This window comes from Chiloscyllium plagiosum, unplaced genomic scaffold, assembly GCF_037043375.1.
Source record: "Chiloscyllium plagiosum isolate Xiang-an unplaced genomic scaffold, Cpla_swu_hap1 HiC_scaffold_16, whole genome shotgun sequence".
Lineage (NCBI taxonomy): Eukaryota > Metazoa > Chordata > Chondrichthyes > Orectolobiformes > Hemiscylliidae > Chiloscyllium > Chiloscyllium plagiosum.
In genome coordinates this window covers 7,825,285-7,851,359 of record NW_028270154.1, presented here as the reverse complement: position 1 = coordinate 7,851,359, position 26,075 = coordinate 7,825,285, and the positions used below count along the sequence as shown (strand labels likewise).

Below are 26,075 nucleotides of genomic sequence, written 5' to 3'. Positions count from 1 at the left end.
CCTCACTTTCTCCCCGTTATTAATGTACCACCTTTGTAACATGCCCTCATTCGCTGCTGATTTATTCTCTGTCCCAGCCTTAGATATTGTAAGGGGACCACAGATGACTACTACCATCTCATTTTCACTTCTTACCTCGAGCCATATGGATTCTATGTCTACTGATCCAAGACCATTTCTTGCTACCACACTTATTCAATTTTGCTCCCCAAAATGCTAAGCAACCTCACTTCCTACCTGTCCTTTTGAAAGGTCACATACCCCTGAATACTAGGTTGCCAGCTTTGAACTCCTCATAAACCACATGTCTGTAATGATTAATTCATTTATTTTATTCTGAATTCTACACACATTCAAGTAAAAAGTCATCAATATTGCTTTTTTTTACGATTTTTTTCTTCCTTTGACTCTATTAACAGCAGTTTATTTTTCTGTATTTGTTTCCTCTGCCCCTTTCTGTTTCACTGTTGGTATGCCTTAACCTTCAGGGCTATGGAATAAGGGGTGAAAAGTATGATGAGTCATTTTTTTTAAAATCAGCCAACGCTAATGATGAAGCAAATGACCTCTTCCTGCATCTTACATTTCTGAGGTTACAGTAATGCGTTTTATCATGGACAAAACAAAAAACGATTAAACATCATTGTCAATACTTCTGCGACACAGCAATATCAGGTAATCAGCTGTTGGTGTTCCATTACTTTGTCAAAGTACTGCATTTTAAATGAAGCTGCAGTTGCATTAGTATGAATGGTCACTTGATTCTTCCTTCTCAGCTGTTACCTTAATTGTTGGATAAGAATCGTCTTAAGAAATTGGTTCTGTGTTATTGAGCTTAACATGACAACTTTACTCTCGTGCCAGGATTACGAAAGCTGGATTCCCTCCTGTCCGTTTACATAACTAGACTCAAGATCAGCGTTAGCGGTTTCTGTCGTTCATTGAAGTATTTTCTGTGCCTTTAAAGTCTACGTGTAGGAGTCATTTATTTTGATTAAATGAAGTGCCACCACCATGAATATAACACTGGTGGAGAAAGAAATTAAATTTCCAGCAAATGGTTTCTTTCGCTGCTTGTCCCTGCTATCGCCTGTGCATGGAATAGTAAACAGTGTGACTGTGCATTCGAGTTGCTTTACATCGCCTGGAACTTCCAATCAATGCAGCAGCCAAATGGATTCCGAATAATATTGAGATTGTCTGAACTGTTGTAAGCAAACTCTTTTTCGGCTAGACGTAACTGATTATTCTTTAAAGCACACGTTTTGAATATAGCCCGGGAAAAAATAACAAGGACATCTAATCTTAAAAATCCGATAGGTTCATTATTTTAACAAGAAAAAAAAACTTCTGCATTTAAAAAAACTATAAGTCAGCAAGACATGACAAATTGTTTCGTTTGAAGTTCGCTTAACCAAGTCTGTAACGGAAACTGGCAATAAGATTTCTCGACTCACAATAACATTTCTGGGAGTTTTATCTTCGCCATTGTTTTTTTTCAGGAACTGACGAACACGGTGGCGGGAATGATTTCCACTGCACAAGTCGTAAATGCATGTAGCACGTTTAAAATACTAAAACAAAAAGCCTAGCTTTACAATAGTTGGTCGGATTTCATGCAATGTACACATACCCACACCTCTTTTATTTCTTAACTATTAACGAACTACACGCCAAATGACAACTTCCTTCTGCACTGTTGACGCAGTCCACGACTGTACCGTGCAATAATTGGCCGAGACTCTTTGTGTCGCTGTGTACCAATGAGGTACTCAAATGCTGCCAGAGATCCATCTCTCCTCCCCCTTACACCACGTACAGCGAAGAATCGGAAAGAAGGGAAAGCACTGACTCGGTGTTTACATTCACATTCAACAGCCATCTTTTCCATGCAGTCTTTCTCAACTATTGGGAACGGATATCAAGTCTTCATCGCGACATTTTGGATCATACAAGTGGTTGGCGCCTTGGATTCCTACAGCACTCCGAATGCGAAGACTAATTCAGACAGAGAATGCTAGTGTGGTCTTTTATTTTCCTGCTTTGTATCTGGGAAAATGTCTCTGGACAGATCCGTTATTCAATTCCTGAAGAACTGGAACAGGGAGCCTTTGTTGGGAATGTCGCCAGGGATTTAGGTTTAGACGTGAACAAGTTAGCTAATCGCAAGCTTCGATTAATGTCTGAGGCCAATGAGCGGTATTTTAAGGTAAACTTAGATAATGGAGAGTTGCGCGTGAATGTTAAGATAGACAGAGAGAAACTGTGTGGACAAAATGCAAGATGCGTGCTTACTAATAACATTATCATCGAAAATCCGGTGGAGCTCTACAGCGCTGAAGTTGAGATATTGGATATAAATGATAATTCACCCAGTTTCTCAAATGATGAGCTCCGTCTGGAGATCGTGGAATCAGTTCCGCTGGGAACGCGCTTCCTGCTCCCGAGCGCGCACGATCCAGACGTGGGGACCAATTCCATCAACGCTTACCATTTGAACGCAAATCAACACTTTGCCTTAGAGGTTAAGAACAGCAGTGACGGCAGTATAACTGCGGTCTTAGTGCTAACCAAAGTTTTAGACAGGGAAGCGTTAGCGACTCATCGATTAACTCTGACAGCTATTGACGGTGGAACTCCAGTAAGATCTGGCACGTCCCAAATTCTTATCACTGTTCTCGATGTCGACGACAATTGGCCGGTGTTCGAGCAGGCAGTGTACAAGGTGAAGTTACCAGAAAACGTGCCAGTGGGTACTTTGGTTATCAAGCTCAATGCCACTGATTTGGATGAAGGTTCGAATGGTCAAATAAGCTATTCCTTCAGCAGCAGTACCCCAGCCGGAGTGCGTGACCTCTTCAGTCTCGGTTCCAGAATGGGAGAAATTAGAGTCAAGGGGGTATTGGATTTTGAGGAGGATAACTTTTATGAGATTAATATTGAAGCAAAGGATAGTATTCACTTTGCGGTTTGCAAAGTTGTAGTAGAGATAATTGACGTGAATGATAATGCACCCGAGATAACCTTAATGTCAGTATCTAGCCCGGTCCGCGAAGATGTCCAGCCCGGGACTGTAGTAGCACTGATGCGTGTAACTGATCGAGATTCAGGAATAAATGGGCAGTTTGAATGTCAGATTCCGGGTGAGCTACCATTTAATCTCAAGTCATCCTTGAAAAATACATATACACTGACCATCAGTCATCACCTGGACCGAGAGATGAATTCCCAATATACGGTCCATGTAATCTGCACTGATACAGGATCTCCTCCTCTCTCAGCGAACAAAACCATTCTGGTTCAGATTTCAGATATGAATGACAATGCGCCACGTTTTGCACAGCTTTCCTATACGGTATATGTCCCCGAGAACAGTCCTGCTGGCTCATCTATTGGTGCTGTCTCTGCTTTGGATCCGGATCAAAACCAGAACGCACATATTGTGTATTCGATCCTGAACAGTCTGGTTCATAACATGCCTGCGTCCGCTTACGTTTCAATCACCTCGGACACCGGTATCCTCTACTCCCAACGCCCCTTCGACTACGAGGAACTCAAAAACTTTCAGATCCACGTGCAAGCTCAGGATAGTGGATTCCCGGTCCTTGACAGCAACGTTACCGTCAACATTGTGGTCCTTGACCAGAACGATAACGCACCCCAAATCATCTCCCCATTGACCAACAACGATTCTGGGATCACTGTGCCCCGCTCTGCGGACCCCGGCCACCTCGTGACCAAAGTGATGGCTGCAGATGCGGATTCTGGCCAGAATGCACGTTTGACTTACCAGTTGCTCGAGGCCACTGACTCGGGCCTATTCACCATAGCACATGGTTCAGGAGAAATTAGGACAATTCGTCATTTCATGGAGAAGGACGACCCCATTCACAAACTCATTGTTTTAGTTAAAGACAATGGCCACCCACCCCTTTCAAGCACAGTAACCATCAATGTATTAATAACAGATAATAACGCAGAAACGCTATCCGATCAAATTCCTCAAGTCCATGATGTCCGTCCCAATTCTAACTTAGCTTTTTACTTGATAATCACTCTAGCTTCAACCTCCTCCATTCTCCTTGTGATTCTAATCGTCCTCATCGTGACCATGTGCCATTCTGATAGAAGTAGGTCTCGTTGCTGTGACCTTTCCCCATCCTGTTGCAATTTAAATCGGTGGCACAGGGACGACACTTTTCCAAATTCCCATCTATATTTTCAAACTGTACCCGACTATAAAGGAACGCCACACTTCGTTGAGTTGGTGGGTAATGGGTCGCTTTCTCGAACATACTCCTATAAAGTTCGTCCAAATCAGTTATCAAGTAAAGGAGATTTCGTCTTCTTAGCACCGTACAATACAGCAACTTTGCAAAATGACGCAGCCAATACTGATACACTTCTAGCAGAGTGGAGAGGGGAGTTAACGAATAGTTGGAAAAATCCACATTCTGAGGTGAGTTGTCATTTGATTTCACTAAATAATCTTGGCACAATCAAACTATGAACAACCAAAGTCACTACGTTTCAATAGTAATCTTGCAGTGTGAATTGAGTGTCAATGCCTTTCTTCTTCCCAGATGGTGATGTTTTCTGAGGAAGGGTCACCGACCCTCAAACTTAACTTTGATTTGGCTTCACAGATGCAGCCAGACCTGCGGAGCTTTTCCAGCACCTTCTGATTTTGTTGTTGGTGATGAATGTCTTTCTTGCAGTTGCCTTGTTGATAGTTGATACCTGGTGCCAGATTGAACCTGCATTAAAAGGGTCACTGCAACTTTGCTGTCAAGTCAAGCTTTTTTGCCTTAAAACTACATTTAATGTTTGAATATATTCTGGGACCTGCATGGGCTAACCTGATCAAGAATTCCATTTTATTGCTTTCCTGATTTAGCTACGATGTACAAAATGAAAAGGTGTGCATAAGTCAGTGGAGTTATGGGAAGGTTTAATACCTAATGGATATGGCTGCTTAGGTAAAGACAAACCACTTAAGTAATGAATAAAGAACTGCAGATGCTGAAAATGTAAAAGTAAAGCAGAAATTGTTTAAGAAATTCAGCAGCTCTGACAATATCTGAGAATGTTCTTCAGAACTGAAGTGGGCTTGAAACTTTAATTTTGCTTTCTCTCTGCAGATGCTGCCAGACCTGCTGAGTATCTCCAGCAATTTTTGTTTTTGTTTTATTGAGGTAATGCCTTCCATGCCTATCGGTAAAAAAACAAGGAAATTGGGATCACTGGTAGCTCAAGTCAAACTTTAGGTATCCAATATCATTTGCACCATAGTACCACATTAAACATTACATAACAGAGATGACATTCAGCCCATCATATCAGCACCACTGTATCCTTTGCTGTTTTCTTTAAATGATATGTACAGATGGGATCTAGTTCTAAAATTGATTGAGAGATATTGCATTGAATGAAACTCCAGTACAATACCAAATCCAGTTTTAAAGATCTCTTGAGCTCCTGGGTGCCTTAGAGAACTGCACAGAGCTTGAAATTGATTCAGAATGTGGACATTACAATTATACTGTCAAAACACATTTTATTCATCTTCTAACCATCTGTGCAGAGGTCTCACTTGTAGTCCTGAAAATTCAATTTGGAAAAAGGCAGTAAAAATAAGTCACTGCACTGTTGTAATCAATATTGTAGCTTCAGGTCTCAGAATCTGTTCTGACTTGGAACAAACATAACTGAAACCTAACACATCAGTCTTTTCACTCCCTGTGGTTATAATTTCATGGAGTGATTTTCAGCTTCTGCCTGCTTATTCAACACCTGATAAATGGATAGTGGGCACACAAAAAGCAGGGGTAGGAACCCTTTGTTTCTCCTTCCACACCTAAGGTCTGCATGATATAATTATCAGAAGGACTTCTAAATATGAAAATAATAGTCTTGCCAACTTCAGGCAGGCAACAATTTAAACACAAAAAGCAACATTATACAGCACATCATGTGAAACTTAGATTTCCATATTGCCATTCCATTAGAACAACAGAAACTGATCAATTTATTTGTACCTAGTGGCATGCTGAAGCAGTGGTCCTTAAAGTGTATGCTGGTAACACCTATGCAAAAATATTGCACATTCTTGTGCACCTGATCCAATCCTGATCTTCAAGCTGTGACAATGATTTTGGTACTTATTTTGAGGGTACAGTTCATGACCTGCGTTGGAAGTAATCTGAGAAACGAAACAAGTTAAATTACATCTTTTAGTTGGATGTAGAAAATTCTCTGCATCTTAACAAGGAAGATTGTTAAAAAGATGCAAGCCCACAATAATGTGGAGATCATGGTATTTTAGGGATCTGAACTGGACTAACACTATAAATATCATGCCTGAAGAGGAAGTCAGAGGCCAGAAATCCAGAAGGGACTAACTCATATCGTGATTTCCCAAACTTTTCCACTGTCTACAAGGCACAGGTCAGGAGTGTTTGGAATACTCCCAGTTTGCCAGAATGAGTGCAGTTCCAGCAATAATCAAGACACCATCTAGACAAAACAATTTGCTTAACTTCTTTATTCCCTTGTGGGATCTTGGGATCACTGGCTGAGTCAGCATTTATTACCCTTCCCTAGTTTCCCAAGACGAGATGGAGGTACATCACCTTCTTTAACTGCTGTAGTCTATGTGCTGTGGGTGACCCTCATGCTGTTAGGAAGGGAGTTCCAGAACTTTGATCCAGCAACAGTTAAGGAACAGTGATATAATTCCAAGTCAGGATGTGTAGTTTGGAGAGGAACTTACAGGTGATGGCATTCATATGTAACTGCTGCTCTTGTCCTTCTGATGAAAGTGGATGTGGGTTTGGAAGGTGCTAAGAAGCCTTGGTGAATTTCTCCGGTGTATCTTGTGCAAACTGCTACTGAGTGTCAATGGTAGAATGACAGAATGTTTGTGGATGTGATGCCAATCAAGCAAACTGCTTTGTTCTGAATGATGTCAAACCACTTCACCATAATACCAAAAGACGTCAGAACAGGAGTGTCTGTTTACCCCCTTAGGCCTGCTCCACCTAATCAATAAAATCATGGTTGATGTGACACTCTTCATATCCACATTACTGTCCCTTACCCAAAACCTTTGATTCCCCGACTGATCAAAAATCCATTTACCGCCTAACCATAATCATCTATTTTAAATATACACAAGGAATCTGCCTTCATACTCACAATGACAAGAAGCTTAAAAGACTCACAACCATATGAGAGAAGAAATTGTCCTCATCTCAGGCTTTAATTGGTGCCCTTAATTCTGACACTATGACATTTGGTCCTGTACTGTCCCATGAGGGGAAACATCCTCTTAGCATTTACCCTGTCAAGCCCTGTGAGAATCCTACATATTGCAATGAAATCATCTCTCCTGATTCTAAATTCTAATGAGTACATCAAAGCTGTTTAACGTTTGCTTAGAAGTCAATTCCTCCAAACCATGGATCACCCTAATGAACCTTCTCTGATTTGCCTCCAGTGTTATAATACCTGAGTATTGTTGGAGCTGAACTCATCCAGGCATGTGGAGAATATTCCTTCACACTCCTGACTTGTGGCTTGTAGGTGGTGGACAAATGTTAGAGAGTCAGGAGGTGAGTTACTCACTGCAGCATTCTTTACCTCTGACATGCTCTTGTAGCCACTATATTTACATGTTGAGTGCCGTTGAATTTCTGGTCAATGCTAACCTACAGACATTGATTGTGAGATTTCAGTGATGGTAACAACATTGAATGTCAAGGTGGGGATGGTTAGATTATCTCTTATTGGTGATGGCTATTACCTGCTATTTGTGCAGTGTAGCTGTTGCTTGCCGCTTTTCAGCTGAGGCCCGGATATTGTCCGACTCTTTTGCAATTTAGACATGAACTGCTTTAGTATCTGAGGAGTCATGAATGGTGCTGAACATTGTGCAATTATCAGCAAACGTCTCCACTTCTGACCTTATGATGGAGGGAAGGTCATTGATGAAGCAGCTGAATGTAGTTTAGCCTAGGACTGTACCCTGCAGAACTCCTGCAGAGATGCCTTGGAGCTGAGATGGCTGACCGTGTCCATCTTCCTGGGTCTCAGGTATGATTCAACCATCTGAGAGTTTTCCCCCAATTCCCATTTTTGCTAAGGCTCTTGACTGGCATTATATCCACAAACATTCACTCCCTCATTTCAAAGCTCAGTAGCAGCACTCTATACAATCATAATCACTGTAGAATTTCACAAATGCTACTTAAATATCAATTTTCATATCTACAGCCACTGACACTAGAGGAACAGCAGCATAAGATACATGGGATCACCACCACCTGCAAGTTTCCCTTAAACTCACTCGCCATCCTGGCTTGGAAATGTACCATCGTTCCTTCAGTGCCTTTCGGTCAATATCCTGGAACTCCTCGCCTTACAGCACTGTCGAGGTATTTATGTCAAATTGACTGCAGTGGTTAAGAAAGACAGTTCACCAATAAATTCTCAAGAGCAACTCGGAATAGATAATGAATGTTGGTCCAGCCTATGACATCCACATTCCATAAATGGATGAATAAGTAAAATGACAATCTGGATATTGAATTAGCTCAGTGACAGGAAATGTTGAGTGGTGGTAGATTTTTGATACTGAATGACGGATTGTGGTTGTGCTTCTTGAAGGTCAGCTTTGGATCCTTTAGGTCTTTTACTTCCCACAAACAATCTAAATAAACAAAGAACAAATAAAATGTACAGCCCAATAACAGGCCCTTCAGCCCTCCAAGCCTGAGCCGATCCAAATCTACCATCTAAACCTGCCGCCTAATTACTAAGCATCTGTATCCCTCTGCTCCCCACCTACTCATGCATCTCAAATGAATCTACCGTGCCTGCCTCTGCCACCTCTGCTGGCAACGTGTTCCAGACGCCCAGCACCCTCTGTGTGAAGTACTTGCCGCATGTATCCCCCTTAAACTTTCCACCTCTCACCTTGAAAGCATGACCTCTCATTATTGAATCCTTCACCCTGGGAAAAAGCCTGTCTGTATCCACCCTGTCTCTACCCTTCATGATTTTGTAAACCTATTTTTGTAAACCATCTAGACTGATGTATTGGGAGCATCAATGTGATGCTTGTAGTTGATATAAATACAGACAACTGATGAGGATAATTGTAGAAATCTGATGATGTACATTGGATGGTTAAAAGCGAAGATGCATAATAGGATGCTGTGAAGTGATGCATTGAAGAAGGACTCATATGGAAAAACAGTATTCTATAAACTACAAAATTGTCAGAAGTGTACTTCAGCAGAGATCTTAGTGTATATAGAAAAAGTATTAACAGCAACATGGAAAATTGTAGCTTGATTAAAAGTATATAAATAGCTTGCGTTTATATGTATGAGTAGACAGGCAGGAGAAACAAAGCGATGACACGAAAAATATTAAGTTACCATTTAAGCCTCAGCTGGAATATTGTGGACAATTCTGGCAACACTTTTCAGGAAGGGTGTAAAGACATTGTAAAGCATATATGAGAGGTTGCAGGCGCTGGAGATCAGAGTCAAAAGTGTGGTGCTGGAAAAGCACAGCAGGTCAGGCAGCACTTGAGCAGGAGAATCAACATATTCGGCATAAGGCTTTCATCAGGAATGTGATAAAAGAATTTCAGTTAGAAGGAAGTTTGAAAACATTAGGACTATTTTCCGTGGAATAGCTAAGAGTAAGTGGTAACCTTAGAAAAGTTTTCAAGATGATGAAAGGTTTCAATAAAATAGAGAACAACAATCCCTCCAGTGAATGAGACTACAATGAAGATCATTGATTTTGTGTGATTGGTAAGAAGGGAGAAGAGGTAAGCTAAATTGAATCTTGAACATGCTACCTGAAAAATTGTTGGAAGCTGTTTCCTTTAAAATCTATGAGACTGATTTGGGCATGTACTTGAGAATGAAGATCAATGAAGGTGATAGATCAAAGCTGAGGATTTGGGACTAAGCACAAATATTCCATCAAACAATCTGCTTTAGGAACAATGGGCTGAATGGCTTCATTCTCTGCTGTAAATTTCTAGGGACTTATGATTATATTTCTTAGATCTTCATCTCATATCATTGACATAACACTAATATATTCATGTAAACTTTTTGTCTCATTTTCCACTAAAAGAAGATTTTGATTTTTTTTTAAAGCATAGCCTGGATGAGCCCTCATTGTTTAATACACAAAGGGTGGTAGAGATTTGGAACTCTCTTCCAAAAGCTGCAATTGATGCTAGATCAGTTACTAGTCATAAATCTGAGACAGATAAATTTTTGTTCAGCAAGAGTTTAATGAATATGGGTCAAAGGCAGGTATATGGAATTAGGTAACATTGAATAGCAGAACAGGTTCGTGTGACTGAAAGGCTTATTCCTGGTCCTGTCTAAAACTAAAATGAGTGTCAAATAAGACAGATGTGGTAATATTGTTTTATAGTGAGATGGTGAACTAATGAGTCTTGTTGCTTCATCATGTTTGTTACAACTTGGATACAGAATGTGAGTGATAGGGAATGGATTACATTTCCTGTTCTTCCAATGAGTATAAAGATAAATCCTGTAGTACCAGACTAGTTATGGAGTAAAGCTCCTTTCATAGCTGAAACAACATTATTTAACTTTGCTTTTAGATGATCCCCTCAGACTGAAGCAGTATGACATTTTCCAATTTCCTTTGCAAAAGCCATCACTGTAGCTTGTTTTCCAATTTCATTACCTTTGAATTATAGATTGTTTTCTTCTGTAAATTTACACCCACCATGAAGTGGGTTGCGACTGCCAAAACTAATTTGTTTCAGAGATCGTTACAGCCAACATTGATTGAGGAAAGACCTTGCATTTAAATAGCACATTATGACACCCTCAGAAGTCCCAAAACACATATTCAATGAATCATTTTAGAGGTGCAGTCATAGTTATTATTTAGTTGGATTTTTGAGAGGCAGAGGAGTCAAGGACAATTTTCGGCAAACAGGAAAGAAGAGTTTTGAGCTCAATCGGTTTAGTCATAATTCGACCAACTAACAGAAGAGGTTCAAAGGGCCAAAAAGCCTACTGTTGCTTATAAGTTCTTTTTCCTATCTTACAATGCAGGCAAATGTGGCACCCACTATGCAAAAAAAAGGATAATCCCATAAGTGGCAATATATTTCAAAAAGGAGTAATTGTTTGATTAAACAGTTTTCACGATATTGTTGGGACCCCATTCAACATTTATTTGCCACTCAGGTTGCCATCAATAATCTCTGTTTACCTCTTTATTTCTCTCCCTCTCTCAGCACTGTGTCCATGTGTTCTATTTACCACCCCACACCCCATCGTTAGTACAAATACCACCTTTCCTCAATTGCTTTTGATCTGATGCAGCGTCACTTGACTTGGCATGTTAACTCTGTATTTCTCTGTACAGATGCTGCCAGACCTACTGATGTTTTGAGCACTTCCGGTTTTCCTTTAACATTAAATGTTTATGAGGAAAGAAGACATGTAATTCAGAAAAAAAACTTCTTCAGAAGATGAGTAATGAAAATATCGATTTTGCCACCACATAAACTATTGGAAGTGAATAATACAAAGGAAAGTCAGACATGCATTTGAGGGATGAATACAAAGGAAAATTCTGGAGATGCTTCATATTTGATATGTAAACAATAAAGAAACCCCACTGAAACTCAACAGGTCAGGCAGCATAGGTGAAGAGAAACCAGTTGAGATTTTAGATTCCTGGTCTTTCATTGAACAAAAAAGAAATAGAAATGTTGAAGTTTGATTGCAGTGAGTGGGGTGGAAGCAGGGGCAGCAAAAGACAGGATCTATGAAAGGGTGATGATTTACATAATACCACATTTCATGATGCCACATCCAAAGCAAGTGCCAATGCCTAGAGTGAAGGAACATAGATTGTGCCCACATTAAAACCATTTGTCTGAATCATGAAGGGACAAACTAAGAAATAAGACAAAGACCAACATGGCATACAAAAAGGCAGAAAAACAGTTAGAATAATGTTGTAGTAAACTATTCAGTCCTATCTTTACATAGAACATTACAGCGCAGTACAGGCCCTTCGGCCCTTGATGTTGCGCCGACCTGTGAAACGATTCTGAAGTTCATCTAACCTACTCAATTCCATTCTCATGCATATGCCTATCTAATGACCATTTAAATGCCCTTAAAGTTGGTGAGTCTACTACTGTTGCAGGCAGTGCATTCCATGCCACTACTACTCTCTGAATAAAGAAACTACCTCTGATATCTGTCCAACATCCATCACCCCTCAATTTAAAGCTATATCCATTTGTGCTAGGAGAAAGTGAGGACTGCAAGTGCTGGAGATCAGAGCTGAAAATGTGTTGTTGGAAAAGTGCAGCAGGTCAGGCAGCATCCAAGGAGCAGGAGAATCGACGTTTCGGGCATGAGCCCTTTTTCAGGAATGAGGAAAGTGTGCCAAGCGGACTAAGATAAAAGGTAGGGAGGAGGGACATGGGGGAGGGGCATTGGAAATGCGATAGGTGGAAGGAGGTTAAGGTGAGGGTGATAGGCCAAAGTGGGGGTGGGGGCGGAGAGGTCAGGAAGCAGATTGCAGGTTAGGAAGGTGGTGTAGAGTTCGAGGGTTGGGACTGAGACAAGGTGGGGGGAGGGGAAATGAGGAAACTGGAGAAGTCTGAGTTCATTGCTTGTGGTTGGAGGGTTCCTAGGCAGAAGATGAGGCACTCATGTTGCTATGGTCTGGCGATGGAGGAGTCCAAGGACCTGCATGTCCTTGGTGGAGTGGGAGGGGGAGTTGAAGTGTTGAGCCACGGGGTGATTGGGTTGGTTAGTCCGGATGTCCCAGAGGTGTTCTCTGAAACGTTCCGTAAGTAGGCGACCTGTCTCCCCAATATAGAGGAGGCCACATCAGGTGCAACGGATGCAGTAAATGATGTGTGTAGAGGTGCAGGTGAATTTGTGGCAGATATGGAAGGATCCCTTGGGGTCTTGGAGGGAGGTAAGGGGGGAGGTGTGGGCACAAGTTTTGCATTTCTTGTGGTTGCAGGGGAAGGTGCCGGGAGTGGAGGTTTGGTTGGTGGGGGGTATGGAACTGACGAGGGAGTCACGGAGGGAGTGGTCTTTTTGGAACGCTGATAGGGGAGGGGAGGGAAATATAACCCTGGTGGTGGGGTCCGTTTGGAGGTGGTGGAAATAACGACGGATGATACGATGTATATGGAGGTTGGTGGGGTGGTAGGTGAGGACCAGTGGGCTTCTGTCCTGATGGCGATTGGAGGGGCGGGGCTCCCAGGCGGAGGAGCGGGAAGTGGAGGAGATGTGGTGGAGAGCATCGCCGATTACGTCTGGGGGAAAATTTCAGTCTTTGAAGAAGGATGCCATCTGGGTTGTACGGTATTGGAACTGGTCCTCCTGGGAGTAGATGCGGCGGAGACGTAGGAATTGGGAATATGGGAGGCGTTTTTACAGGGGGCAGGGTGGGAGGAGGTGTAGTCTAGGTAGCTGTGGTAGTCGGTCGGTTTATAGTAAATGTCCGTGTTGAGGTCGGGGGTGGAAGGTGTTGGTAAAGTGGATGAACTGTTCAACCTCCTCGTGGGAGCACGAGGCAGCACCCATACAGTCATTGATGTAGCGGAGGAAAAGGTGGGGGTGGTGCCAGTGTAGCTGCGGAAGATGGACTGTTCCACATATCCTACAAAGAGGCAGGCATAGCTGGGGCCCATGCGGGTGCCCATGGCTACTCCTTTGGTTTGGAGTTTCCAAACCAAAGGAGAAGCCATGGGCACCCGCCTGGGCCCCAGGTATGCCTGCCTCTTTGTAGGATTTGTGCAACAGTCCATCTTCCGCAGCTACACTGGCACCACCCCCACCTTTTCCTCCGCTACATCGATGACTGTATCGGTGCTGCCTCGTGCTCCCACGAGGAGGTTGAACAGTTCATCCACTTTACCAACACCTTCCACCCCCGACCTCAAATTTACCTGGACCGTCTCAGACTCCTCCCTCCCCTTCCTAGACCTCTCCATTTCTATCTCGGGCGACCGAATCATCACGGACATTTACCATAAACCGACCGACTCCCACAGCTACCTAGACTACACTTCCTCCCACCCTGCCCTCTATAAAAACGCCATCCCATATTCCCAATTCCTTCGTCTCTGCCGCATCTGCTCCCAGGAGGACCAGTACTAATACCGTACAACCCAGATGGCCTCCTTCTTCAAGACTGCAATTTTCCCCCAGACGTGATCGGCGATGCTCTCAACCGCATCTCCACCACGTCCCACTCCTCTGCCCTGGAGCCCCGAACCCTCCAATCACCATCAGGACAGAACCCCACTGGTCCTCACCTACCACCCCACCAACCTCCATATACATCGTATCATCCGTTGTCATTTCCGCCACCTCCAAATGGACCCCACCACCAGGGATGTATTTCCCTCCCCTCCCCTATCAGCGTTCCAAAAAGACCACTCCCTCCGTGACTCCCTCGTCAGGTCCACACCCCACACCAACCCAACCTCCACTCCCGGCACCTTCCCCTGCAACCGCAAGAAATGCAAAACTTGTGCCCACACCTCCCCCCTTACTTCCCTCCAAAGCCCCAAGCGATCCTTCCATATCTGCCACAAATTCACCTGCACCTCCACACACATCATTTACTGCATCCGTTAGCACCCGATGTGGCCTCCTCTATATTGGGGAGACAGGCCGCCTACTTACGGAACGTTTCAGAGAACACCTCTGGGACAACCGGACTAACCAACCCAATCACCCCGTGGGCTCAACACTTCAATTCCCCCTCCCACTCCACCAAGGACATGCAGGTCCTTGGACTCCTCCATCGCCAGACCATAGCAACACGACGGCTGGAGGAAGAGCACCTCATCTTCCGCCTCGGAACCCTCCAACCACAAGCAATGAACTCAGACTTCTTCAGTTTCCTCATTTCCCCTCCCCCCACCATGTCTCAGTCCCAACCCTCGAACTCAGCACCACCTTCCTAACCTGCAATCTGCTTCCTGACCTCTCCGCCCCCACCCCCACTCTGGCCTATCACCCTCACCTTAACCTCCTTCCACCTATCGCATTTCCAATGCCCCTTCCCCAAGTCCCTCCTCCCTACCTTTTATCTTAGTCCGCTTGGCACACTTTCCTCATTCCTGAAGAAGGGCTCATGCCCGAAACGTCGATTCTCCTGCTCCTTGGATGCTGCCTGACCGACTGCACTTTTCCAGCAGCATATTTTCACCCCTTGTGCTCGCCATCACCATCTGAGGGAAAAAGGCTCTCACTGTCCAACCTATCTAAACTTCTGATTATCTTATATGTCTCAATAAAGTCACCTCTCAATTTTCTTCTCTCTAATGAAAATCGCCTTACTCCATCAGCCTTTCCTCGTAAGACCTTCCCTCCATACCAGGCAACATCCTAGCAAATCTCTTCTGAACCCTTTCCAAAACTTTCACATCCTTCCTCTAATCCGGTGACCAGAACTGTACACAATATTCCAAGTGCGGTCGCACTAGGGTTTTGGACAGCTGCAGCATGACCTCATGGTTCCGAAATTCAATCCCTCTACCAATAAAAGCTAATGCCTTCTTAGCAACCTTATCAACCACAATGGCAACTTTCAAGGATCTATGTACCTGGATGCTGAGATCTCTCTGCTCATCTACACTACCAAGAGACCAATACACTGCATTCCTTCCAAATTGGCACATTTTGCTTTCTTGATGATGGAGATATTGCTGGAGCCTTCTCCAGTGTGTTGTTAAACGTCCACCATCATTCGTGACTGGTTGTAAAAGGACTGCAAAGCTTAATTCTGATTAAGTAGTTTTGGTATTTCTTAGCCCTGTCCATCACTCACTGCATATATTTGACATGCAAGTAGTTCTGTTTTGCAGCTTCACCAGTCTGACACCCTTTTTTTCTGGTGTACATATGCTCTCTTGTCTTCTTCATTAAACCATGGTTGATCCCCTGGCTTGATGGTAATGATAGAGTGGGGGATAAGCCAGGAGTTTACAAGGATGCCATGGAGTACAATTCTGCTGCGGATGACCCACAGAGACTTGTGGATAAGCTAGTCTTGAGTAGCTGGATCCCTTCAAAATCTTTCCCATTTATCACTGTGATAGTACCACAGCTGTAACGGTGGGTACCATCCAGTGATCTTTCATCAGAACCAAATGGTGAGTGGACTCAAAATGTTAACTTTGTTTTATCTCCACAGATGCTGCTAGACCTGCTGAGTTTCTCCAACAATTTGCTTTTATTTATTTAACATGAAAAACACTAACTCATCAGCCAATGGGGTTGTTTGGCAATTACAGTGGCTTCCTTTCCCATTTTGACATTATGTCAAGAGACTTAATGGGGTCGGGAGTCAAGACCCTGCTGACTGTCCAATAGGGTGATTCTGTGAGTATGATATGTGAAGATATTGCTTGACTGGTCTGAAAGATAGGTCTCCCAATTTTGGCTCTAAGGAGGTCTTTGCAGGGTGAATCCAGCCATATTTCACATTTCTGTTGTCTACTTCAGTGGCAACTGGTCTGTCTGTTCTTATTCTACTTTTGAGGCTTTTTAGCAGTTTGATGCACCTCAGTGGCTTCTGGGCCATTCAGAGGGTAGTTACGAGTCAATCACATTGGGGTTAGAGTCACATGTATTAAAAAACCAGATAAGGATGCTAGTTTTCTTTTCCAAAAGGGCATTAGTGATCCAGATGGGTTTTCAGAACAGTGGACTAATGGGTACCCTTATACTTTTGATAAACTAAAATTCTACCATTTGCTGTGATGGGATTCAAGCCCAGAGCATTATCCGTAACCCTGGATTACTGGACATGCAACAAATCCAGTACACTATCAACTCTTCATTTCCCATACTGGATAAGCATTCCATACACTTTCCATCCAAGTGTTGTGAAACAATTTCTTAGACAAAATTCAGACCCAGAATGCAGAATGACATTGTTATTTTGATTTAATTATGTCAAATGTCAAAAGAAAATTCATTTTGCATCCACCAGTATGTCAATTCTTCCATATTTTTCATGTTTAAATACGTGTATTCATTTGAACGTTTCCCCTCAGTTGCAATCATAATTTGTCAGCATATTGTAGAAAAGTAGAGCTACAGATTTCTTTTTCCTTTTAGGGATTTTAAAGTCTTCTTAATTTCAAGACTGCAATTGCTTTTAATCTAGAGCTCTACGACTTGTGTAAAAATTGCAATTATATTTTTTTTGCTGAAAAGCAGTTTCAGTTTTGTGTTAATGGAAAACATGAAACAGAACTGCAGAAAAGAATGTAACTTGGCTTTTGAAGTGAGACTGCCTCAAGCAAATAGCCTCATACTGTCACAGCATGATGCTGTCTACGATATAATGATAACTGTTGGAAATTGAATTACTTCAACTTTAAAATTAAAAGTTGAAAATTTTGAAGTTTGTTGAATTGCTCTTAAAGCTCTGCTGTTATCAATTGGTTGAAAGGATGATCTGTTCTTTTGTCATGCTAAAGTTTAATCTCCATTTAAATGACAGCAAAACCAGGAACTTTAATTTCGTTAGTGTGTTTTACAATTTCTTTCACATCAAAAAATCCCTTACGAGCAGTGAAATAGTTTTGAAGTACTGTCACTGTTGTAATGTAGAATGCTTAGTAATTTACATGCATTTGCTATGGTGTCACATCAAAGGTTGCGACACGAGACAATAGCACATGGTTCGTCTGTCATTTATTAGCTGACCAATTCTCAGTTCATGCAAACATTTGGAATATATGGGGTCCTAAATTATTCACAATTGATATCAATGGCTTGGATGATGTGGCCAAATGTATGGCAGCTAAATCTGCTGAGGACATCAAGATAGGTAGGAAAACATAGCAAAATAGAAAATAAAAGCAGGAATAGACCATTTAGCCTTTGCGTCTGCCCCACCATTCAATATGATCCAACATAATACGTTGAACCCACTTTGTCCCCAAACTCCTTCTATCCCTTCAGCCCTAAGAAATGTATCTAACTCTTTCTTGAAAACATTTAATGTTTTAGCATTAACTGCATCCACAGGCTCACTATTTTCTGGGTGAATATATTTCTCATCATTTCATTCCCATATGGCTTTTCCTATGTCCTTAAATTGTAATAGAAAGCAATTTTTTAAGAGTAGTCTTCAAATCTGCAAAGGGATGTAGATTAATTAAGTGTATAATTAATATATGCACAAACGTAAACTTGCCCATTTTGGCCATAACAATAGTGAAGCTACTACTAGTACTAATTTAGTGGAGATTGCTTGTAGAACTTGGTAATACAGAGGAAGTTGTGTGGCCTGGTACATGACATAAACTAATATCCATTTACAACACGTTATAAGGAAGGCCAAGGGAATCTCATCATTTATTACAATGGGACTTGAATATTGAAGTAAGGAAGTTATAATACATCTATACAGGATTCTGTTAAGACCACATATGGAGTATTGTGTAGAACTTCAGTTGCTTTATTTAAACAAAAATGTAGGTAATTGGTTTGAAGCAGTTCAGAGAATGTTCATTCAACTCATTCTGGAATGAAATACTTAGTTTATGAAGAAAGGTTGAACAAATTAAGGCTATAACTTTGAAGTCTGAGAAATGATCTTACTGAAACCTGTAAAATATTGAAGGATTAAATATAGTGGATAATTGGGGGTTGTTTATTCCCATGGAGAGACTAAAAGTAGAGGACATAATTTCAGGATAAGCTGTCTCGCTTTTTAAACAGAGAATAGTAGCATTACTTTTTTCTCAGAGGGTTGAAGGAATGTTATATTCTCTTGCCCACAAGATTGGCTGTTTAAATATACTCGCATCTGAGGTAGGTAAAGAATTGATAGATAAGGGAGTCAAAGGTTATGGAGTACTGACATGAAGGTTAGGATAAGGCCACAACCATGTCAGCTGTGATGTTATTGAATGGGTGAGCAGACTCAAAGGACCAAATGGCCAGAACCTGTTCTGAAGTCCCTTTGTCCTAATAGACTCCCATAACAACAATAAAATTATATCAACAAATCTGCTTCAGTGATGGTGATTGAGGGACAATTATTGGTGAGGACAAAGGGACAATCCCATGGTTTTCTGCAAACAAAATACTGCCATGAGATCTACAAAAATAACACAGAGAACTATGAATGCTGGAAATGTGAAACAAAGGCAGAAAATACTGGAGAAACACAGCCGGTCTGGCAGCATCTGTGGAGAGAAAGTAGAGTTAATGTTTCATGTCCAGTGAGCTTTCTTCATCTGTGAGAATGTAAGAGGCCTTGACTTAATATATTGTCTGGAGTTTTGCCATGATAGAAAGCCTCTCCATCTGGTGAAAATTACAATTAAAGTTGGAAGTGACACGTCCCAGCCCCAAACAAAGCAATTCTCATTTTCCCGGGGCAGGAATGGGTTTGGGTTAGAAGTTGCATATGTACAGTTCATGGAATTAGTTGATCAGTTAAGGTATCAGCAGTCTTCATGGAAGTAGGGTTTTGGTAGCCCTGGTGTGTGAAAGGAAAAGGGAGCAAATGTTCAGATAGTTCACTTCCACAGATGAATGCTTAGTGGCCAGCTAACTAGCCAATTAGAAGCCTGCTCTGTCTATCTAAAGGATTATGGCAGACTAAATGAGCTCCTCTGAATCAGGAGGTGCTAGCCAATTTGATTGGTTGGCAGCTCCACCTGTTGCAGCACACCATTGCCCCAACGAGGACACTGGTGGACTGTAGTAAGGCTCAGGAAAATGGCTGGACTCTAAAGTAAGTAAAACGTGGGTGTTTTTGACAGGGTTTGTTTCAGTACCTCTGCTGACCATGTGGTGAGGGACACAGTAAAGTTTGGGTGACTGCCACCAAGGCACAGTGGGGAAACATCGCTGTCTGAGGTCTGTTTTTTAAGTTAAGTGGGGGTCTAGTGTCTCAATGCACGTAAGTATCTTGTAAGTATAACAGTTGTCTTTGGTCTGTTTGGATAGAATCCAACTCAATTTTTTTTGTTTCCTTGATATGCTACGATATAGAACTGAACTGTGTTTGTGACAATGTATATACACAAAGATATTTCTTATTTAAAATAAAAAAAATTGAGGAGGGTGGAGAGTCAGTAAATCCACAATTGGCAAGTGTCAGGGAAGGTTTCTTTTTGTTTTTATTCATTCCCATGATGCAAGTATTCACTGGCAGTATCAACATTTATTGTGCATCCCATGTTGCTCTTGAGAAGGTGATGGTGAGCTGCCTTCTTGAAATACTGCAAATCATTTGGTGTGGGTAGACACAATGATGTCAGGAATAGATTTCCAGGAACTAAACACAGCAACGCTGAAGGAATGATGATAAACTTCCAAGTTAGAATGTTGCGTGGTTTGTGGAATTTGCAGATGCTGGTATTCTCAAATATCTGCCATGCTTATCCTTCAAATCAAAGTGGTTGTGGGTTTGGAAGGTGCTGACTAAGGAGCCTTGTTGAATTTCTACAGTGCAGTTTGTAGGTGGTACGTACTGCTGCCGCAGAACATTGGTTTGTAGGGGGTGACTGTTTGTGGCTGTGTGCCAATGAAGCTGGCTGCTTTGTCCTAGATGGTGTCCAGCTTCATGCATATTACTGGAGCTGCACTCATCAGGGCAAATGAGGAGAATTTCATTCCACTCTTGTACCTTGTAAGTGATGGAGAGGCTTTGCCGGTAGGTGAGTTATTTGCTGAGGGATTCCTAGCCTCTGACCTCTTCTTGTAGACATTGTATTTACATGGCTAGCCCACTTCATTTTCTATTCGATTGTTTCTCCCAGGATGTTGATAGCGGGGGGATTCAGTGGTGGTAATTCCAAATAATGTCAAGGGGCAATGGTTAGATTTTCTGAAGTTGGATATCATCATTGTTTGATACTTGTATGGCACAATGTTACTTGCCACTTGTCAGTCCAAACCTGGATTTTGTCCAGGTCTAACTGCACTTGGACATGAATTCCTTCAGCTGAGGAGTCACAAATGGTGCTGAACATTGTGGAATCATCAGTAAACATCTTTGCTTTTGCTCTTGTGATGGAGGGAAGGTCATTGATGGAGCAGATGAAGATGGTTGGTTTCTTCCCTGAGGAACACCTTCACAGATGTACTGGGGCTGAGAAGACTGATCTTCAACAACCATAACTATTTTTCTTTGTGCCAGTTTGTATTGTTCAGCCAACTGTTCAAAATTCTTTAAAATTAGCACTGGGATATCAGCCTAGACCAAAGTTGATTTTGCAGGAGATTTGCCCAAATTCTTCAGCATCTGCCTTCAAGAACACGAACATTTCTTTGATAGTCAACCCATAGAGTTCAGAAAATATGACTGAGGTATTACTGATGAAATTTCTCTATTTCTCTAATGTAGTTCTGACATTTGTCCAGGTTTATCTACAAGTGTGATGATGATAATTCCTCTGTACACTCAAAACTTTGTTGACATGCCAAAGTCTTTTTGTAACAGCTTGTAGAATGCTGAGTTCAGTAGTAGAACATGCATTGGATCTCAAAATTGCAGGCCTTTTGTCAGAGGTAGCTACCAAGTTATGGAAATGCTCAAAACATTCAAAAGCCTATCCTTCAACATATATGGATGTTGAAATCTTTGGCTAATTCGTGTGGATTGTATATAACTTTATTTTATTTGGCCAACATTTACAAACAGACTGAATTTCTTGCCTGTGTCTACCCTGAGATTAAATTTTATGTTTGCTCTGACACTTAGGTCATTTGCAGACACTTAAGTCATCTGCAGTTCATAGATCATGTAATACTATGGTTTTCAATTTAACTTTGGAATGGACATGATTGATGTTAAAGGGGTTAAATAGACGGTCTAAACACTTGTTCTGACTTATTGAAAAGCAACTCATTCACATGGCTCTGTTTGTCAACTCTCAAATACCTTACTTTCTTGGTGGTATAAAGAAAGAGACATTCTGAAGCTCTTCTTAAAAGTGATGACTGCTACCAAATATTCGGAATGGCAGCAACTTGTCCATCAATTATATTATTATTCAAGTGACAATGTCTTAATGGTGAGGCAAAGAAGAAAACAAAATGAAAATAAATTCTGCAGTCTGGATCCCATGAGCTTGTGGGATGTCCTGTCCCTGTCCCTGTCCCCAAGTATCCATAAGTAGATAGGTCAGTCCGAACAGAGATAGCAGCAACAAGAGAGTGAAGGGGAGAGAACCAGAGGTAAACAGCAGCAGCAGCGGGATTAATACTTGAGGAGCAGGGTCAGTCAAAGTGAACCTGGGGGTGAACAGCAGCATCAAGATAAATACCTGAGGAGCTGGGTCAGTCAGAGCAAACATAAAATTTAATCTCAGGGTAGAACTCAGGAGGTGATGACATGACTCAAAAAGTGATATAGGTTTGGCTGCCCAAGAGCCAGGACTGCAGACTGAGTGATGAATGTCTGGAGAGAGATAAAGTACTTACTTTTTCCAACTGTAGTCAGTTAGAAAGAGAGACCAGTTAGGAAAACAGACCAGGAGTGAGTCTAGTGGTGGCTAGTGGATTAGGTTGTGTAATCAATTCCTGGATTATTGTCTGTAGTTGATAAGGTTGATTTAGTCAATAATAGTTTAAATGGACCCCATGGAATGCTTCTCTTGCAATATGTGGGAAATCAGGACACTTCCAGTGTCTATATATGCAGGAACTGTGTTTAGGTACAACTACTGATTTTCCAGATAAAGCACCTAGAGCTGTGGATGAACTCACTTTGGACATTCCATGACCAGAGAATGTTGTCAATAGAACATTAGCGATCTAGTCACACCACCCATAAGGGCTACAAAGACATAGAAAAATTGGGTGAACACCACAAAGACAAGTAAGTGTGGCACATAGTGCAGGAATCCTATGTGGCCATTTCCCCCTCAAACAGGTACGCCGTTTTGGATTATTTTGGGAGGAAAGCTTCTTAGGGGCAAGCACCAGTGGCACTCAGATCATTAACACCAAAACTGACACTGCTGTACAATAGGGAGGGTCAAAGTGTTGGCAAACAATATAAAAATGAGTTGGAGGAAAATGTAGGGGGCCTTACTGATAAGTTTGGGAATGACTCAAAAGCTGGGGGAGCTGCAGATAGTGAGGAGGATTACCAAAGGATACAGCACGATATGTGCAGGATGGTGACTTGGGCAGAGAAAAGGCAGATGGAATTTAATCTGGACAAATTCGAAGTGATGCGTTTGAAAGATCTCATGCAGGAGAGAAGTAAATGGTAGAACCCTTAGTAGCGTCAGCATACAGAGAGATTAGGCACACAGATCCATGGTTCCCTGAAAACACATAAATAAGCTGATCAAGAAGGCATATAGCATGCTTGCATTCATCAGTTGGGGCATAGAATATAAAAATTGGCAAGTCATGTTGCAGCTGTATAGATCTCTAGATAGACCACATTTGGAAGATTGCATACAGTTTTGGTTGTCGCACTCCAAGTTGTAGAGACTTTGGAGAGAGTACAGAAATGGTTTACTAGGCTATTGGCTGGTTTAGAAGGTATTAGCTCTGAGGAGAGATTGAACAAATTTAGGATTTATTTTTAATTGAACGTCAAAGGATCAGAGGCAATTTGTTAGAAGTTTACAAGATTATAAGAGGCAAGGATAAAATGGATAGTTTGAGTCCTTTTCCCAGGGTAGAAATATCAATTACTAGAGGATGTGGGTTTAAGGTAAAAGGGGATAAATTTAAAGGAGATGTGAGAAGCAACTTTTTTAAACATAGGGTGGTAAGTGCTGCCAGAGGAAATGGTGGATTCATAAAGCTATAGAGTTATTCAGCACGAAACAGACCCTTCAGTCCAACTTATCCATGCCAACCAAATATCCTAAACTGATCTAGTCCCATTTATGAGCATTTGACCCAAATCCCTCTAATCCCTTCCTATTCATGCACCTATCCAGATGCCTTTTAAATGTTGTAAATGTACCCACCTTCGCCACCTCCTCTGGCAGCGCATTCTATACATTCACCACCCTCTGTGTGAAAACATTGCCCCTCAGGTTCCTTTTTAGATCTTTCCCCTCTCACCTTAAACCTATGCTTTATAGTTTAGGATTCCCTTGCTTTGGGGGAAGAAAAGACCTTGGCTATTCACTCTATCCAATCCCCTCAAGATGTTATAAATCTCTATAAGGTCACCCCTCAACCTCCAATGCTCCAGGGAAAAAAAGTGCCAGCCTATTCAGCTTCTGAAACCTTCAAATACAAGCATCATCTTTGTAAATCCTTTCTGAACTCTTTCAAGTATGACGACATCTTTCCAACAGAAGGGAGACCAGAATTGAATGCAGTATTCTAAAGGTGACCTCACCAAAGTCCTGTAAAGCTGCAACATGACATCCCAACTCCTATTGAATATGCCAAACACCTCTTTACCACCCTGTGTACCTGTAACTCCATTTTCAAGGAACTATGCATTTGCATGCCCAGGTCTCTTTGTTTAGCAACACTCCACAGACCCCTATCATTAACTGACTAAGCCCTGGCTCATGTCCGAAACGTCGATACTCCTGCTCCTCGGATGCTGTCTGGCCTGCTGTGTTTTTCCAGCACCACATTTTTCAACTCTGGTCTCCAGCATCTGCAGTCCTCACTTTCTCCTAAGCCCTGGTCTGTATATGTCAGAGGCATATTGACAGATATAAGAACAGGTGGGGAATCGGGCAAAAGGATTGCATAGAAGCAAAAGGTTTTGAGTTTAGAAAAACACCATTGTCATCCTGGTGGCCTGAAAGGCCTGTTCCTGTGCAGTACTTTTTTTTTGTTCTTCGTTCTTTGGCCTTTGATTGTTAGTGTGTTCACCACATGAAGACCCATGGCAAAAACTCACAACACTGCAGAGATGTAATAATCAAACGGAGGGATTATTGCTGACACTGTGAAGCTCTGTCTAGATATCAGCTCAAGCTTCGAGCATAGGACTTGAAATGACATATTTGTAATTCAAAGATGAATTGTACCGCTACCACAATGGCTGACACATGCATTTGTTATTGTGCTCACAGCATTTTGCTTGTCTGCTTGGAAAGCAGATTATCTGAGGTAATTGCAGGAATCAAAAGAGCTCCTTTTTGTGTAGGTGGTACTTCCAGGATACCTGTACATTCTGCATTCTCTGTGTATGTGTCAAGTAAATGATAACGAAACTTGCTCAGTAGGTGGAGTTCATAATTCACAAGATTGAATATTAAACCTAAAAAATCTTATGGTATGCACAAAAGTCCAATGCACATTCCAATGCAAACATACATACAGCTTAAATCTTAAGAATAAGTGCACAGTCCAGTCCAGCTCTTAAATTATTGTTTTCTGAGATGTAGGCATTGCTTCCAAGATCAGCATGTGTTGTCCACCTCAAATTACCATTGAACTCAGAGCCTTGTATGGCCATTTTAGAGGATACTTAAAAGTCAACCACAGTATTGTGCTGTGGTACTGTTCGCCGAGCTGGAAATTTTATGTTGCAAACGTTTCGTCCCCTGTCTAAGTGACATCCTCAGTGCTTGGGTCCAGGTCGATGTGTTTGTTGATGGACCACTAGGACTTATAACAGCGCACAAACCAACAGCCACCCTCAGACAACAACTCACCAGAACGAAGGACCCGATACCCAGCATGAGCAAAACTAATGTAGTGTACAAAGTCCCATGCAAGGACTGCATAAAACACTATATAGGACAAACAGGAAGACAGCTAACGATCCGCATCCATGAACACCAACTAGCCACGAAACGCCACGACCAGCTATCCTTAGTAGCCACACACGCAGACGACAAGCAATATGAATTCAACTGGGACAACACTACCATTATAGGGCAAGCCAAACAAAGAACAGCCAGGGAATTCCTAGAAGCATGGCATTCATCCACAAACTCCATCAACAAACACATCGACCTGGACCCAATATACCGGCCACTACAGCGGACAGCTGAAACTGACAACCGGAAGCGGCAGGGACAGGCCACTATAAATGCC

The 26,075-nt window shown here is 42.0% G+C and overlaps 1 protein-coding gene and 1 long non-coding RNA gene across 7 annotated transcripts in view; one reads left to right on the top strand and one right to left on the bottom strand.

Annotated features, from left to right (window-relative positions):
• The window catches only part of LOC122556426 (uncharacterized), a 70,099-nt gene extending 68,508 nt beyond the window's left edge, over nucleotides 1-1,591 (bottom strand). The window contains exon 1 of the long non-coding RNA XR_015759690.1: nucleotides 1,458-1,591. This is a non-coding gene — a long non-coding RNA (uncharacterized LOC122556426). The remainder of the gene's footprint in view (nucleotides 1-1,457) is intronic.
• LOC122556968 (protocadherin gamma-C5-like) overlaps nucleotides 1-26,075 on the top strand; it is a 274,931-nt gene that overhangs the window by 110,478 nt on the left and 138,378 nt on the right. Inside the window, exon 1 of one of the 6 annotated variants that reach the window (XM_087995087.1) lies at nucleotides 1,849-4,459. The exons of the other annotated variants lie outside the window; for them this stretch is intronic. Within the exon in view, the coding sequence (XP_087851213.1) occupies nucleotides 2,015-4,459 (2,445 nt within the window). The 5' untranslated portion in view covers nucleotides 1,849-2,014. Of the gene's footprint in view, nucleotides 1-1,848; nucleotides 4,460-26,075 lie in introns of those variants that run through there. 6 annotated transcript variants of the gene reach the window in all.